General features: G+C 34.6%; 1 protein-coding gene across 1 annotated transcript in view; it reads right to left on the bottom strand.

The window, feature by feature from the left end:
- Nucleotides 1–6,297, bottom strand: part of Klhl5 (kelch like family member 5) — a 63,177-nt gene extending 56,880 nt beyond the window's left edge. The window contains exon 1 of the mRNA XM_004642637.2: nucleotides 5,900–6,297. Coding sequence (XP_004642694.1) covers nucleotides 5,900–6,282 — 383 coding nt within the window. The 5' untranslated portion in view covers nucleotides 6,283–6,297. The remainder of the gene's footprint in view (nucleotides 1–5,899) is intronic.
- Between the last annotated feature and the right edge of the window lie 8,319 nt (nucleotides 6,298–14,616).

Genomic DNA, 14,616 nt, shown 5'->3' with positions numbered 1-14,616 from the left:
TGTGGTGCTGGGGGATTGAACCACGGTCCCTGTGCTTTGCTAAGCTTGTTCTAAGTAGGTGCTTTAGACCACTGAGCCATCTCACCAGCCCAACATGCATTTTAAAACAACATTTCAAACCTTTATTTGCTCTCAGGTCTTCCAACTATCACATGTTAAATGAACACATTAGTTCAATGTAACAATGAACTCACTGACATTTTTAAATATAGATGGTGCATCCATTGCTCTAAATGAAGGATGAAAAGCAGCGTTGACTTCTGATTTGTATCCTACTGAAATAAAGTCATTGTTCACAAAATGAGCAAAAGAGTAAGGAGCATACCCTTGAAGAGTTGGACAGCTTTCTGGTAATTTATGTTTTTACTTTTTAAAGAGATTGTAGAATTTGGACATACAATTTTAATAGAAAAATTTACTTTTTAAAAATTACTGTATACCTACTCATACCACTTTTGGACATTGAACTATAGGCATTAAACAATTATACAGAAAATTTTTACAACTAGAAGAAGACTATTTGGTCATTTTATCCAACTGCCTTATTCTGTAGATGAGAAAATACAAATTCTATTTATTTGTACTAATGTCTTGTACCCTGCTGATGGTAACTTTGAATCCACTATTTCTTGTACAATAATGAGCTTTAGCTGGGCATATGGCTTCCCAGGTACAGACTGCACTTCAGAACCTCCCATGTATCCAATTGTCATCTCACTGTTTTCATCAAGGAAATGTGAACAGCACTGATACATTCAACCCATGACACTGGTTTAATATCCTCTCTTTTCTTTCTTTGGTCCTTCCCACAAGCTGGAATACAGAGGGAAGAGTATGCTATGACCAGGCAGAAGGGATAATGACCTACAGAATGGAGAATTAGTACAGAAGGAAAATGGGTCTCTGCATGGGTCACCTGCCTAGCTGTCAGGAGACAGAAATAAACTTCCATCTACTTAAGCCACTGTGTATTTGAATCTATTACATGAACATAGCCTATGCTCTAGTAATATACTTCCTGAAGTTCTAGACTTGTCTATGTGTGTGTACACATATATGCCACTGTTTACATGTCTAATATAAACTTAACACCTTGCTATTCAGTTCCAAATGGAATACAAATAACATGTGAATAACATATAGCAGACAGTTGCTTCTACTTAAAACTAAGAACTGTGACTGACAACACACAAGCTTCAGAAGGTTCACGACTTCCTTATACTAGGTACTAAGTATTTAATATACACAGAATTTTCTGGGGAGAGGTAAAATGGCTTGTGTCAGATTCTCAAGGAAACCATGATGTGATGTGGGTGTATGTGTAGGAAGAAGAACAATGTAACACTGTATATCCTTCCCAGATATAAGAACATAGATGAACTCTTTGCCACTTCTAGGAATAAGTTTGAGTAAAAAACTGAACAAGAATTACACTGGATCAAACAATGAGACAACATAAAGGATGCCAAGAAAAAGGAAATAGCTCTTATTAAAAGAGGAGAATGTTCAATCCCTGGCACCACATGCTGCACTGGCCCTGCTTCCAGCTGTGCTGAGCTGGCCACTGAGACCGGGTGTGGCGGCACATGTCTATAATCCCAGTGCTGGGGAGGCTGAAAACAAGAGGATCACTACGAGTCTGAGCTGCATAGTGAGACCTTGTATGAAATATATTAAAAAGAAGAAAAGGAGGAGGAGGAGGAGGAGGAGGATGCAAATGATTTCAAGATAAGGCAAACACAATAAATTAATTGACAGTGTTCAGGATATCTAGCACTGAAACACAGAGTACATGGTAACAAGTAAAATAGAAGACTGAGGAATAAAGACTTGTGGCTGGGTCAAGAGAGTGTATCTGTAATCACCAGGTGTGACATTCTCAGGAGCTAGTTAAAGAAAATTAACTGGAGAAAGAAGGTAAAACAGGTTAGCCTGAATAATTAGCTATTGTGAACTCCTATGATTAATAAAAAACCAGAGTTTTGTATGCAAGTGATAATGTTTTGTTTAAGAGCTTGAACTCTCTAGCACTTAATTGATTCAAAGGTCAAGTTATTTCCATGTGATCAAGGTCAATATCTACAGGGATAAAACAAGTTAATAGTATGTACTCTTGGTATAATGTGAGGAAAATGATACTGCATCTCTATGATAGTCCCCTTCCAAACCCATAATCCAGTCTAAACAGAGAGAGAGGGAGAGGGATGGAGGGAGGGAGGGAGGGAGAGAGAGAGAGATCACAACTGAGTAGGCCATTTTATAAAACAACTGACCAATACTCTCAAAATTGCTGGTCATCAAAAACAAGGAAAATCTGAGAACCTGTTAAAACTGACAGGCTCCTAGGGAGGTATTATCATTTAATGTAATGTGGTATCTTAAACAAGATCCTGAAACAGAAAAGGAGTATTAGGTAAGAAGCTAAGAAAATCTAAATATAGACCTTAATTAACTAACGATAGTCTATCGATTGATTCACTAACAGTAACTGATGCTTCATATTAATGCAGGATGTGTGTTTTTAAAAAACTCATATGGGGTATATAGCAACTCAACACACTATCTTTGAAACTTTTCAATAAATCTTCAATAAAATTGTCCCAAAAATATAGTTTACTTTCTAAAAAATGCAGCTACTTTACTAACTTTGAGCAACTTACTTAGTCTTTCTGTGCCTCATGTGAAAGTCAGAATTAGATTAACCTTATAATTATAGCAGCTTAGCTAAAAAAATGTTGTGGTAAAGACTAAATGAGTTAGGAGAAATGAGTTCGTATATTAAAGTGCTTAAAACTTCTTGTGTGCCTCACAGAGGTATCCAGTAAATATCAGCTACAAATATTTTTTTAAATAGTTTAGAAGTGCAATATTTTATTCAAATTGACATTACAGTTTAACATCTATATATTACTTAATTTTATAAACAAATTTGTAATATTGAAACATCACCAACTTAAAGATGAAAAAATTACTTAATTTTAAAATGATTAAATCAAAAGAAGTATAAACTGTGTATAGTCACATGATGGGTTATCATATAAACCTTGCTGGTCCTAGTAGGAATCTGTCTAGAATTAAGGTCTTGGTACCCTAATACCTAATAGGTGATACCACTGTTACATGGAGTGCAGAATTCTCCAGTGTACAAAAACCAAAGTTTATCTTGTAGTGTTCAATCAATTAGATCACCCACAAGAGCAATGAACCAAGGCTACAGAACCAAGAATCACTTAGATGCAAGGGAGCGGAAACTATCAGAAGTCTAATGCTGAAGCAGACAATACCCTTAGCTAGAATATACCTGACAAAACATATTATCTTCAAGTGATGCCTCTTAACTGCCTTAAACTGTCCAGATCTATGGTGAGTGTTGTGATTCTGAGTATGAAGAAACACTACGCTATCTTCTTTTTTCTAATAATTCAAAATTTAGTTTAAGTTCTGAGATTTATATAAATATAATGACCATTTAAAGAAGAAATGAATGTATATACATATTTCCCCAGTATGTCTTAGTATTTTGAGGTATCAACTGATGTGTCCTATATATTTCATTATTTCCAAATACTATGTAAGAAAATGAACTGTTTCCAAGTTATACAGAGAAATTTAATGAATGTCATTGTAACTTCTTTTGACATTAACTGTGATGAGTTTTGATTTGCTTATAGAAAAGCAATCGCTTAGGGAAGTCTGACTGCTCACTTAATCAAAAAGCTGAAGGCAAAAAAAGTATTCTCAAGACAAAGGTCAGAGACTCAGAGCCAGAGGCATAAAGGGAGATTTAAGAATTAGATATATTTAATCTAGAAAAAATGGAAAACTGAAAGTATACATACAAAGGTCATTCTAAAATCTAGAAAGTGTCTCCTTTAATCAATACAATGGTAAGACTGAAATCTCAAACTATTAGGAATATAAAGTTGCTGTAACATATTCCTCTCATATCTAAAAGTCAGAGACATTTTCTCTCAGTACATTTTATTTTTGAAGTAATATTTCAAGAAAAGTTTGGTTTCTGAAGATGTGAACTGTTTATTCCCATGTCTGATCCACCTTGCTAATCAGTACTTATAAATAACTTTATTTTAGATTTTTAAAATACCATTTTATGTTTCCCCTATAAATAAAAACATCAACTTTAAGTGCTTAAAGAGTGCATACTACAGTTTTTCCACCAAAATAAAATTATTTTTCTTTCACAATGAGTACCCTACACATCAGGATAGTATTTTAATATGTATATCAAAGAACAGATTAATTCAACTTAAGGAATCATTTGCTATGCAAACTACCTTTTATTTTAAGCAATTATAGTGACCAAGGTATATACAATCTTTCCAAGTTTACAGACGTACATAAATATTGTAGTAATTTTATAATACCTTCTGGCTACAGATTCACATTAACAGTTCTATAACCTATACTGGTAAAGGAATGTTTTATTTTTTCTAATTGTTATAAAATTCTTGACATACTAATTTTCAAATGGGATGATGATTATTGTTTAGATTCCCATAAGAATGATAAATAATCTTTTATTATATGTTATTCTCTTAATGGCAACAAGTGTCTATAAAAAATATAAAACGATGAAATCATATTAGTTTAACTGTTCTCCCATATTAAAAATTTTAGTGCCTCCTAGTTCTTTAAGATAATGGAATGTCATGAACTATATTTAAAATTTTTTAAGTTAAGTATACTATTTATTTATGTAAAGATTTCCCTTCTTTCCACCACATGATTATAGATGATAAAATATCTGTATTTTTTTATCATTCCAATCCTATAATACAGAAGTCCATTTGTGAAGGTTTGAAAAGAAAGAGTATTTCCAAGTAAGACATACTTGAATATATGAATTCATTTTATCTCAAGCCCTCTTATGATGTCTGTATTAACAATAACCAACTTACAAGTTCTAAGTGTATACAAAACCGCCAAAGAAATTTTAAGATAGTAATCAAACTAGTCAAATGATAAGCTTTGTGCCTTTAAATAATTAGAACTATTTTTAAGTAAAGATGAATCTGAATAATGACTTTCATTTTCTAACTTGTTAGACAACGTGTTCTAGTGGCTTAAGCTGTTTAGTAAGATCAATATCAAAGATAAAGCCAGATTCCAAGGATAAAGATGAATAAGGTCATTATGAAATTATCAATTTTTTCTTTATTTTCTTCCTTATAACTCATCTTCTTGCCCCTTTTTACCAGTTAGCACATCTAGCCCCTCTATGTTCCTTTAAACTCTCCTGAAAGAATGTCCTTCATTTCTCAAAAATAGTATGAATTTCAGTGAAAGTGAAGGTAATTTTAGAAAAAAAAATGTTACTCAGTATCCTCTGTATTAGTCTGTGATCTGCAATACAGACAGGACAAAGAAAAATAACCACCGAAAAATATTATTGACAACTAAAATGGTGTCAAAAAACTGGCAGCTACAATGTGCATCTTTCTGTAAAACCATTCATTTCCATTAAGTTAAAAATTGACTCTACAGCCTATTATAAACTAACATATCACCAAATTTTATGCCACAGAAATATCTTCTATAGTTTTGTTATGAATATGTATGGTAAATGAATAAAGTAAACCGTTAGGCAATGATACATAAACTGCTGCTATATATTATTTTGAAAGCAGAGTCAGATCTATATATGGAACATAAGCTATTTCAAAATGAATGCTATTTGGTGTCATAATTTTACAGAATTAATGTCAGAACATTTTAAAAAATCCTAGCAAAAGTACCACATGTTCATACCAAGATATCATATATGCAGATGCATGTAGACGTGCATATAATAGATTTTAAGTACTAAGTACTAAATTATTTTAAAACACTCCACACTATCACCCCCCAGCCCATTTCTAACAGTAAGAAAATAATCAACCTGCATGAACTGGAATCAGATTCATTTTCTTCTTCACTAGTGCCATCATCCACTTCTGGTCTATCCAGCCAATGTGCACCACCACAATCTTCTGCTGGAAACTCAAATGCAGGGACTTCAGAGGTGGATGCCATTGGCCAAGAAGGTGAATTCTGAAAATCCAGTTGGCTGGACCTTCGGTAACCAATTGAAGCCAAAGGCAATTGCAGGCTACATGGATCTAAAAACTTTCTCCCACCGTTTGCTCCAGTCTGTCCTCGATTCCAAAATTCTCCCTGCTGGCTGTCAACTGTAGAATTAGGACATGATGCTTGATGGCCAAACCACCTCCATCTGATTTTCAAAATCTGTTTCACATCAAACTCTTTACGAGAACCAGACATCCTCAGAAAAACCAAGTGATCGTCTAGGCAACGGGCAAAAAGCACTGCACAGATTTGTGCATCCAACCAAGACAAGAGGAGTAATATGCCCTGCTGTACACAAGAAACAGATTTAAAAGAAAATAAATCACATTTATATATGTAGATATATCTACATTTACTTTTATGCCAGTCTATCAGATTTTAAAGAACAAAGGATAATGAATAAAGACGAAACACGGTGGAACATTCCGTTCAATCAGAGCAAACTCTCATCCACCTATCCTGAAGCAGCTAGACCACTTTCCTAGCTCTCCTTTCCCATACTGACCATTAGCTCTCACAAACACTGACAGCATTCATTAAAGTCCTTTCAAATGCAGAACACCACCCCCTTTTCTTAAACCACAAATGACGGAGACAGAAAGCACTATCCCAGTGCAGTATCCAGTCTCTACTGCTTAGCCTATTAACTGTTTTATTGCCGAAACAAGAAACATTCCAAAGCATTTTCCTTTGTACTTAAAAATCACTTTACAACCAAACTGTTTCTATTTTTAAACCAAATTCCTTGGTGAGATATCACAAAACAAGTTTTAAAAAAGCAATTTTAGTGAGATGAGTTGTTATGATTTCCAAGCCGTGCTCTAAGGATGGGGGTTAGGAGGAAAGAGTGCAAAGGTGGGGCCAGACTGTTAACTTGCTGCCTCTATCTTCTCCTTTGAAAAAGGACTATGTTTAATTAATACAGTTAGGTTCTGGTAAGATTTCATTTGGAACAAGAGAGGAGAATTAGCATAAAAAGTTTGACAACTACAGAAGACCAAAATACAGCAGTACCCTTTTTGGAATAAATAACCTAAAGGTAATTTTGCTCTATACATAATGGCCTCTTTCATTTAGGTAATACTAATACTCAAATTTCTATGATACAACTTAGGGGAAAAAAAGGGTGGCTCAAGAAAACTACCAAGAGCCGGAAAAGGACTACTTCCTGGGTGTTCAGGTACCATAATGGTGCCCTCTGTTGTTAATGAAGCAAAACAACTGTGTGAATATGGACACAGTTATGGTAAATTAATAAAACAAATAAAATGTTATCATGAGTGATGTATTCAATTCCTAACCATTGTGAGGAACACAGAGACATTTAGGTTATTAACCCATCCATAATTTAATCTAGGCATTGAAACAAGTATTTGACAAGTTAAAATATGAAATATTATAATACCATAATATCAACATTTTGTGACTTACAAATGCAAAATTTTCTTATTTACAATGTTCAATATCTACTCCTACGTCAAATAATTTCACACAAAAAGCAATACCTATCTATACCATTTAACTGAAAAAAAAAGTTGCTTTGGAGGCTTAAAAAAATAGTGAGGCATGTTATTTAACTACACAGCCATTTAGGAGAATAAAAATGACTCAGAAAAAGAAAAAAAAAGAATGAAAAGCATGAAAGGCCATGTACAATTCTATGCTTAATACTGTAAGGAAAACCACAAAAACAAGAAAGAGAAAGGAAGGATCAGGATGCTGAAGGTTTACAGCGTTTTCAGAATAGCAAGAAGTTGTTTGGGAAAACGATGCTACATTTATATAAAGAAAGAGATTAATAAACACAAAAAGTGAGAATATTAAAAAGGAAAAAAGGGAAAATCTGTTTAGCCAGCCAACCAGCCATACCTAATAATGTTAAGGAACAAGAGATAAAGTTAGATGAATCTGATGAAATAAATGCTTTGAGCATGAAGCAAAAGTGTTAAGTGAACTGCTGAATAGGACAGCACTCTTGAAAGTTAATTTGGTGGTAGCATGCAGGATGCATGAGAGTGAAACGACAGTCTTTCCCCTCTTCTCACCTAGGCATACTCCTGTTCTCAGTAAGCACCCCTTAACTCCACTCTAACTTTATTTCTATTTTCTAGAACAGGCATACTGCTTCATCTGTGAAGACAGTATACATTGTGTTGTTTCTTGCTTCGTTTATAATGCTGTTACTGTGTTAAAATCTTACTCATACGTGGCACAGCAGCACATGCCTGTAATCTTAGCTACTCAGGAAGCTGAGATAGGAAGACTAAAAGCTTAGGGCCAGGCTGGGCAACTCAGCAAGACTCTCAAAATAAAATTAAAATTAAAGTAATTTTTAAAAAAATGGCTGACAGGCTGGGAAGATAGCTCAGTGGCTTAAGTGCCTACCTGGCAAGCATAAGGTCCTGAGTTAATCCCTAGTGCCAAAAAAAAAAAAAAAAAAAAAGAAAAAAAAAGGGGAGGGGTGGCTGGGATGTAGTTCAGTTCTCCCTATGTTTAAACCCTAATACCACAAAAGAGAAAAATGAAAACTTATTCTTCACAGTATAGTTCAGGCACTGTCAGCCTTATGAATGCTTCATTATGCTAGCTTTGCTGTGCTTAACAATGATAGCACCAATGTTCCTCCCCAACAAAGGATTTTGTAAACTGAACCAAGAGTAGATTTTTAGTTAGAATGACTGGAGTGCTCTAGGCATTGAGTGGACAGGTTGCTGGTGATAACCCTACTGGAATGCATCATACAGACAGACAAACTTTCAGTGGAACAGCTCATAATGCTCTACTCATTACTCTTCAGTAAGCAAAATATCAAGTATTTATTTGTACAATAAACAACAAGAGACAGATGAATCACAAACATATCTTGCTTTTAGAAAGTTTTAGTCAGGTGTGGTGGTCCATATCTGTTGCCAAGGCAACTTAGTGAGATGCTTTCACAATAAAAAGGGCTGGAGTTTGGCTCTGCAGTCTATGCTGCAATTCCCAGTATAGATGAAAAAAAAAAAAAAGTTTAAAACTTACATCTGACAAAGGATAATTAATGAATCTTATTAGATAATGAATTTTAATAAATATAATTTCACATAAATAAAAATTTTAATTAGACTCAATATACGAGCGTTTCTCAGATTTCAATTACAGCAAGTGCTGGTTCTAATAGCTAGAAGTGATGTTAGTTGTTCTGTTGTATGGTTGTCCAACTGAAGCCTAACACAACAATGGCCTTCACTGAAGGCCACTGGGGTGTGAGATATTTCTCAACATAACTCTTTATAAGAAGGAATTCAAAGACATAACAAGAAATGAAAAAAAACATTAAAACTTTGCTCCCATGCTCAAAGAGTCCAAATATCTTTTCCACAAGGATTTTGAGACACATACTGGATATATACCTCTTTATTGTAGAAGCTTTCTGAGTAGCTGGGAGGTGTGGGGGTGATCAGTACTGAAATCAGCTTGCTGATTTTAGGGGGACCTTGGGTTGGGAAAGGCCAAGTGAAGCATTCACCAGTACTACAATGATCATGGCACACACACACCCCCACAGAATCGTTTACCCGCGTGACTCATCACATGCTTTATCATTGATACCTTTGTCAGTGCTTCTACACTCATTGGCCCTAGTAATCAATTCAGCAGAGTAGCATGAAGCCATTCACACTACTCTCCCTGTTCATAAAATGTGCAGACCCCCTTACCTGAGCTTTAGTTATTGCTGCAGGAAATCACATAACATATATAACTTCGGCATTTTGCTTTTCTCACTTAATTTTATATACATATGGAAGTATAAATTATTTAATTTATTTAGTCCACTGTGACATTTCACAGTGGACTAAACTATTTCCTTGCTAGTAGGCATTTGAGTTGCTTCAACGTTTTGTTTGCTACTAAAATAATGTTAAAACAAACATCCCTGTAAGTTTTTTAAGGGTGTAAAATTTACTTATAGTAGAAGAGCAAGGTTGAAGGTCTATGTCTTTTAAATTCGAACAGTATAACTTTCCCACAATTTTTTAACTTTTCCTACATTCACACTGCAAATGTAAGTGTGCCTTCATCTGTTTTTGTGGCCCAACAGTTAACGAGCATTACAGTTCTCTTACTCCAGATGACTACGAGCCTTGAGATTTGTGTTTTATAAACATTCACTCTGTAATTTTTCTTGTTTTGGAATTTTTTTTTTCATAATTTTATTGAGAAACAAATAGCAATGAGACAGTTTCAAATCAAATTGGTAGGCCAGTTTCAATAATTAAAATGGAACTTTTTTTTTTTTTCCTTCCCGGAACTGGGGATTGAACTCAGGCCCTTCTGCTTGCCAGGGAAGCGCTTATTCTACTGAGCCATCTCCCCAGCCCTTGGAAATTTTTTATAACCTATTTTCCAGATGGATGAAATTAGTGTCTGTACCTTTAAATCATTTTAAAACTGAAGTCTGACATGTAATAGAAAAGTGTGCAAATCCTTACTGGAGAGATCAATGAATTATGAGTCAAACAATAATGTTTATGATATCTAGTACTCAAGAAATCATACCCCAGCCCCAAAGTAACCATCGTCCTTAGCATAAGTTTTATCTGCTTTTGAGTTTCATTCAGATGCATTCTTTTATTCACTATGGTTTTGAAATCAGTTTGTCCTCTGGGGCTAGAGGTATAGCTGAGTAGTACAGTGTGTAATATGCAAGAAGTCCTGGGTTACTTCTCCAGCAAGAAAAAGATTCCTCCCCCAAGAAGATCTGTTATCTGCAGTAGCTGGTGGTTAGATTTTATGGCTATATAGTATTTCACTTTATAAATATACTGCCATCAAAATCCTTCCTACTACTGACACATCTGAATTGCCTCACTTCAAACTTTGGCAATAATGCTGCTATATAAACACTGCTGTGAATGTTGTCTGGTACAAATATCTATTTCTATCACTGTTGAGAAGTAAATTGTTAGATCACTATATATATATGTGTGTGTGTATATATATATATATACACACACACACATATACATATATGTGTGTGTGTGTGTGTGCGCGTGTGTTCAAATGTGAATGCTGTTACCAATGCACTCCTATAAGCAGCACTTGAGAATCCTAGTCACTCCATATGTGGCCAGTACTGGTATTGCCAGTTTTTTAAATCTTAAGTAACTCTGTTGGGTGTGTAGTGGTATCTCATTAGATTTTCTTTTACACTGCCTTGATTACTGATGTTATTCATGTTTTTTCATGTTTACTGGTTATCTGAAGGTCCTTTATAAAACAGATATTTACGTCTCTTGTTGTTTCCTACTGTTTATTTTCTTGTTTATAGAAGTTCTTACACTTCTGTATTCTCTTTATGGAAAGTATGTAGTTGCCTTAAGTATTAATGCTTTTATGGCATTTAAAAATACTATTCTTTCTTCTGTCACATCAACTTTTTTTTAAAGATTTTATTTATTTATTTGTGGGGGGGGCAGCTCAGCCCACCAGGGGGCGAGGCGGGCTGGCATGTGGTGCTGGGGGATTGAACCACGGTCCCTGTGCTTTGCTAAGCTTGTTTTAAGTAGGTGCTTTAGACCACTGAGCCATCTCGCCAGCCCTGTCACATCAACTTTTGCCGAACAAGGTAAAACTGTTTCAGGCAGATATTTATCTAGCTCTGATTAAAAATTCTTCTTGGACAATTATTTATAAAAGATCAATATACATTAAAAATTATTACATTGTTAAATTACCAGAATGGTCTTCATTAACTAGTTTATAAAAATTAGATCTCTTTGTCATTCTGTTTTCCTGACCTTAATTGTTTTCATAGCACTTAAATTATCTGGCATATTAGATGTTTATTTGCTTATTGTCTTTGACTTTAAATTTAATTCCAGTAAAGCTTACTTTTGGTGCAGCACTGTAACCCCACTATTCAGAACAGTACCTGGTAAACAGCAATGCTTAATAAACCTAATAATGGATGAATACAATAAGAACAATAACAATATACTTATACAATGCATTTTTATCTTATAAAACAAATTAAAAACCTAATATTCAAAACACATTAGAAAGCTGGGGATGGTGGCACATGCCTGTATTCCCAGCACTTGGGAGGCTGAGCCAGGAGGATTGCCACAATTTTGAGGCCAGCCTTCGCTATACAGTGAGTTCAAGACCAGCCTCAACTACACAATGAAACCCTGCCTCAAAAACAAAAAAACAAAACAAAAAAAAAAGCATATTAGAGAAACATTTACTTCTGACGGCGAATTTTTCAGTATGTTTTACCTTAAGAGAAAATAATCACAATATATTATTCCAAGAATTTCTTTTTTTCTATTTCATTCTTGAGCTGCAAAATTCTTATTGCTTTGAAATCTAATGTCTAAATGGCAACTGTCTTTTTAAACTGACACATAATTTTCAAACTGATTGTAAAATTATATTCTGTTCTCTTTCATCATAATAACCTTGCTTTAGTTCAAGTTAAAGTTGAGATACAAAAGCTCATATTACTTAAAATAGATACTATAAGTGTCAAGTATAATTTTCAAAATGTAATTAAAGAATCTAACTGAAATTTCTGCTTTAAGTTTTCTCAAATGTTAGTCTGTGAATTCAAAAGATGGCACGACTCAGTATTACAATGGAAACAATGAAATACCATTAAGATGGAGTGCACATGAACACACTTCAGCAGCGTGCCTTTTATAGCTCTGTCTTCGGAGTCCAATACTCCTATGTAGACGTAATAAATTGTGTGTGTTCTTTTCCCTGTTTTAAAGAAAATGCTATGGCTTTATTCAACAATTTAAATCACAGTAATATGTTAACCAGTCTATATAGGTAATCATAATTATACAAGTCTTTCTGCCTGTAGATTTTTTTCAGATAACAGTATTTACAAATAATTTTAGTGGATCTTTTATTATAGTTTTAAATGTGTACAATATAATGTTGTATCTAATGAGAAATTAATAGCTAATTTTACTATGGTAACCCAGCATCATTTTTCTCTAAAATTTTTTCTGAATTATAAAAATGAGTTATATCATGATTTGCAAATTTAATAATTCCATGATACTTTTAAAACTTCATCAAGTTAGTTTTCTATTAGAATTTGGCAAGGCGACCAGATAGCTCAGTGGACTAAAGCACCTGCCTAGGCAGAGCGCAGGGGCTGGGGTTCACATCACAAGGACCACAAGCTGTGCTGGCCCCGCCCCCCAGGCTTGCTGAGTTGGCCATTGAGACTGGGCGTGGTGGTGCATGCCCGTAATCCCAGTGCTTGGGAGGCTGAAAACAGGAAGATCGCTGTGAGTCCAATATATGTGGTGAGACCCTGTAGATTCTGCACTACATACATTAAAAAAAAAGAATTATTCTTGTTTCAAAAAATTGGATACTAATATAATTCTACTAATATTTAAATTACACTTAAAAAATGTAGGATGACAGAAAATACCAGTTAATTACACAGCCTGGGAAAAATCTGAGATTTTTTGACCTTGATCTAAACTCTAGAAGTATATGATATACTCTGTACTTCTCTAACCTTAGTTTTCTCTCATTGCTGACACAAAATACCTGAAACACAATATTTTTTTTTTGTGATTAAGGAATCAAATTTCGTGAATTTTATTATTGAAAGTTGAAATTTAAAATGTATGAAAACCTGTAAAAGAATATACTCTTTGTGGAAACAAAAAAAAAAGAAATTCAAAGTCTTCATTCTTCCAAGAATCAAGGCAAAGGCAGAGGAGCCAGTACCTGGATCTCGTCTTGCATTCTGAGCTTGAACTTCCAAGGCCTTAAAAGCCAATCTGAAAACAACCTCATTTCCATACTACACAGACCATCTAAATTATTTATTTATTTATATTTATTTATTTATCTTTTCAGTGCAAACAGAATGTTTTACTTGTATTTCTGTATTTGTGCATTACATATGTTGTAACATTTTTCTTTTTCATGTATTTAGTACAGGGTCTACAGGGTTTCACTACACAGATTTGACTTGTAGTGATCCTCTTGTTTTCAACCTTCCAAGCACTGGGATCACAGACTTGTGCCACCATGCCCAGTCTCAATTGCCATCTCAGCACACCCCAGGGGCAGGGCCAGCATGGCACACAAGGGATAGAATCCCAGTCACTGTGTCTGCCTAAGCAGGTGCTTTAATCCATTGAGCTATCTTGTAGCATTTTCCAATACTGAATGGTAGTGCTGGCATTCTGTCAGTAGGTTTTATCCCTGCCAAGATTCTCACTATACTTTCAGGCTTAGTTCTAACATCGGCCATTCCATTTGGTTGCGTGACCATTTTGTGCCATTAATACTAATCAAATATGTACTCATCCTGCGGTTTTCTTCAGCATCTGAATCAAGGAGGCCTGCATTCCCTGTGTATGTTCTGGTGGATTCTTGCTCCATTTCATTGTCGCAAGAACTTTGGCTCACATGGCCAACATCAAAGTCATTATCACCTTAATTATCCATGCATGAATGATCTGATGATTCAATTTTTTTTCTGTATTTTAGGGAAGGGTCTACAGG

Source organism: Octodon degus, unplaced genomic scaffold, assembly GCF_000260255.1.
Source record: "Octodon degus isolate 3935 unplaced genomic scaffold, OctDeg1.0 scaffold00158, whole genome shotgun sequence".
Taxonomy (NCBI): Eukaryota; Metazoa; Chordata; class Mammalia; order Rodentia; family Octodontidae; genus Octodon; species Octodon degus.
This window is presented reverse-complemented; position numbering and strand designations above follow the sequence as displayed.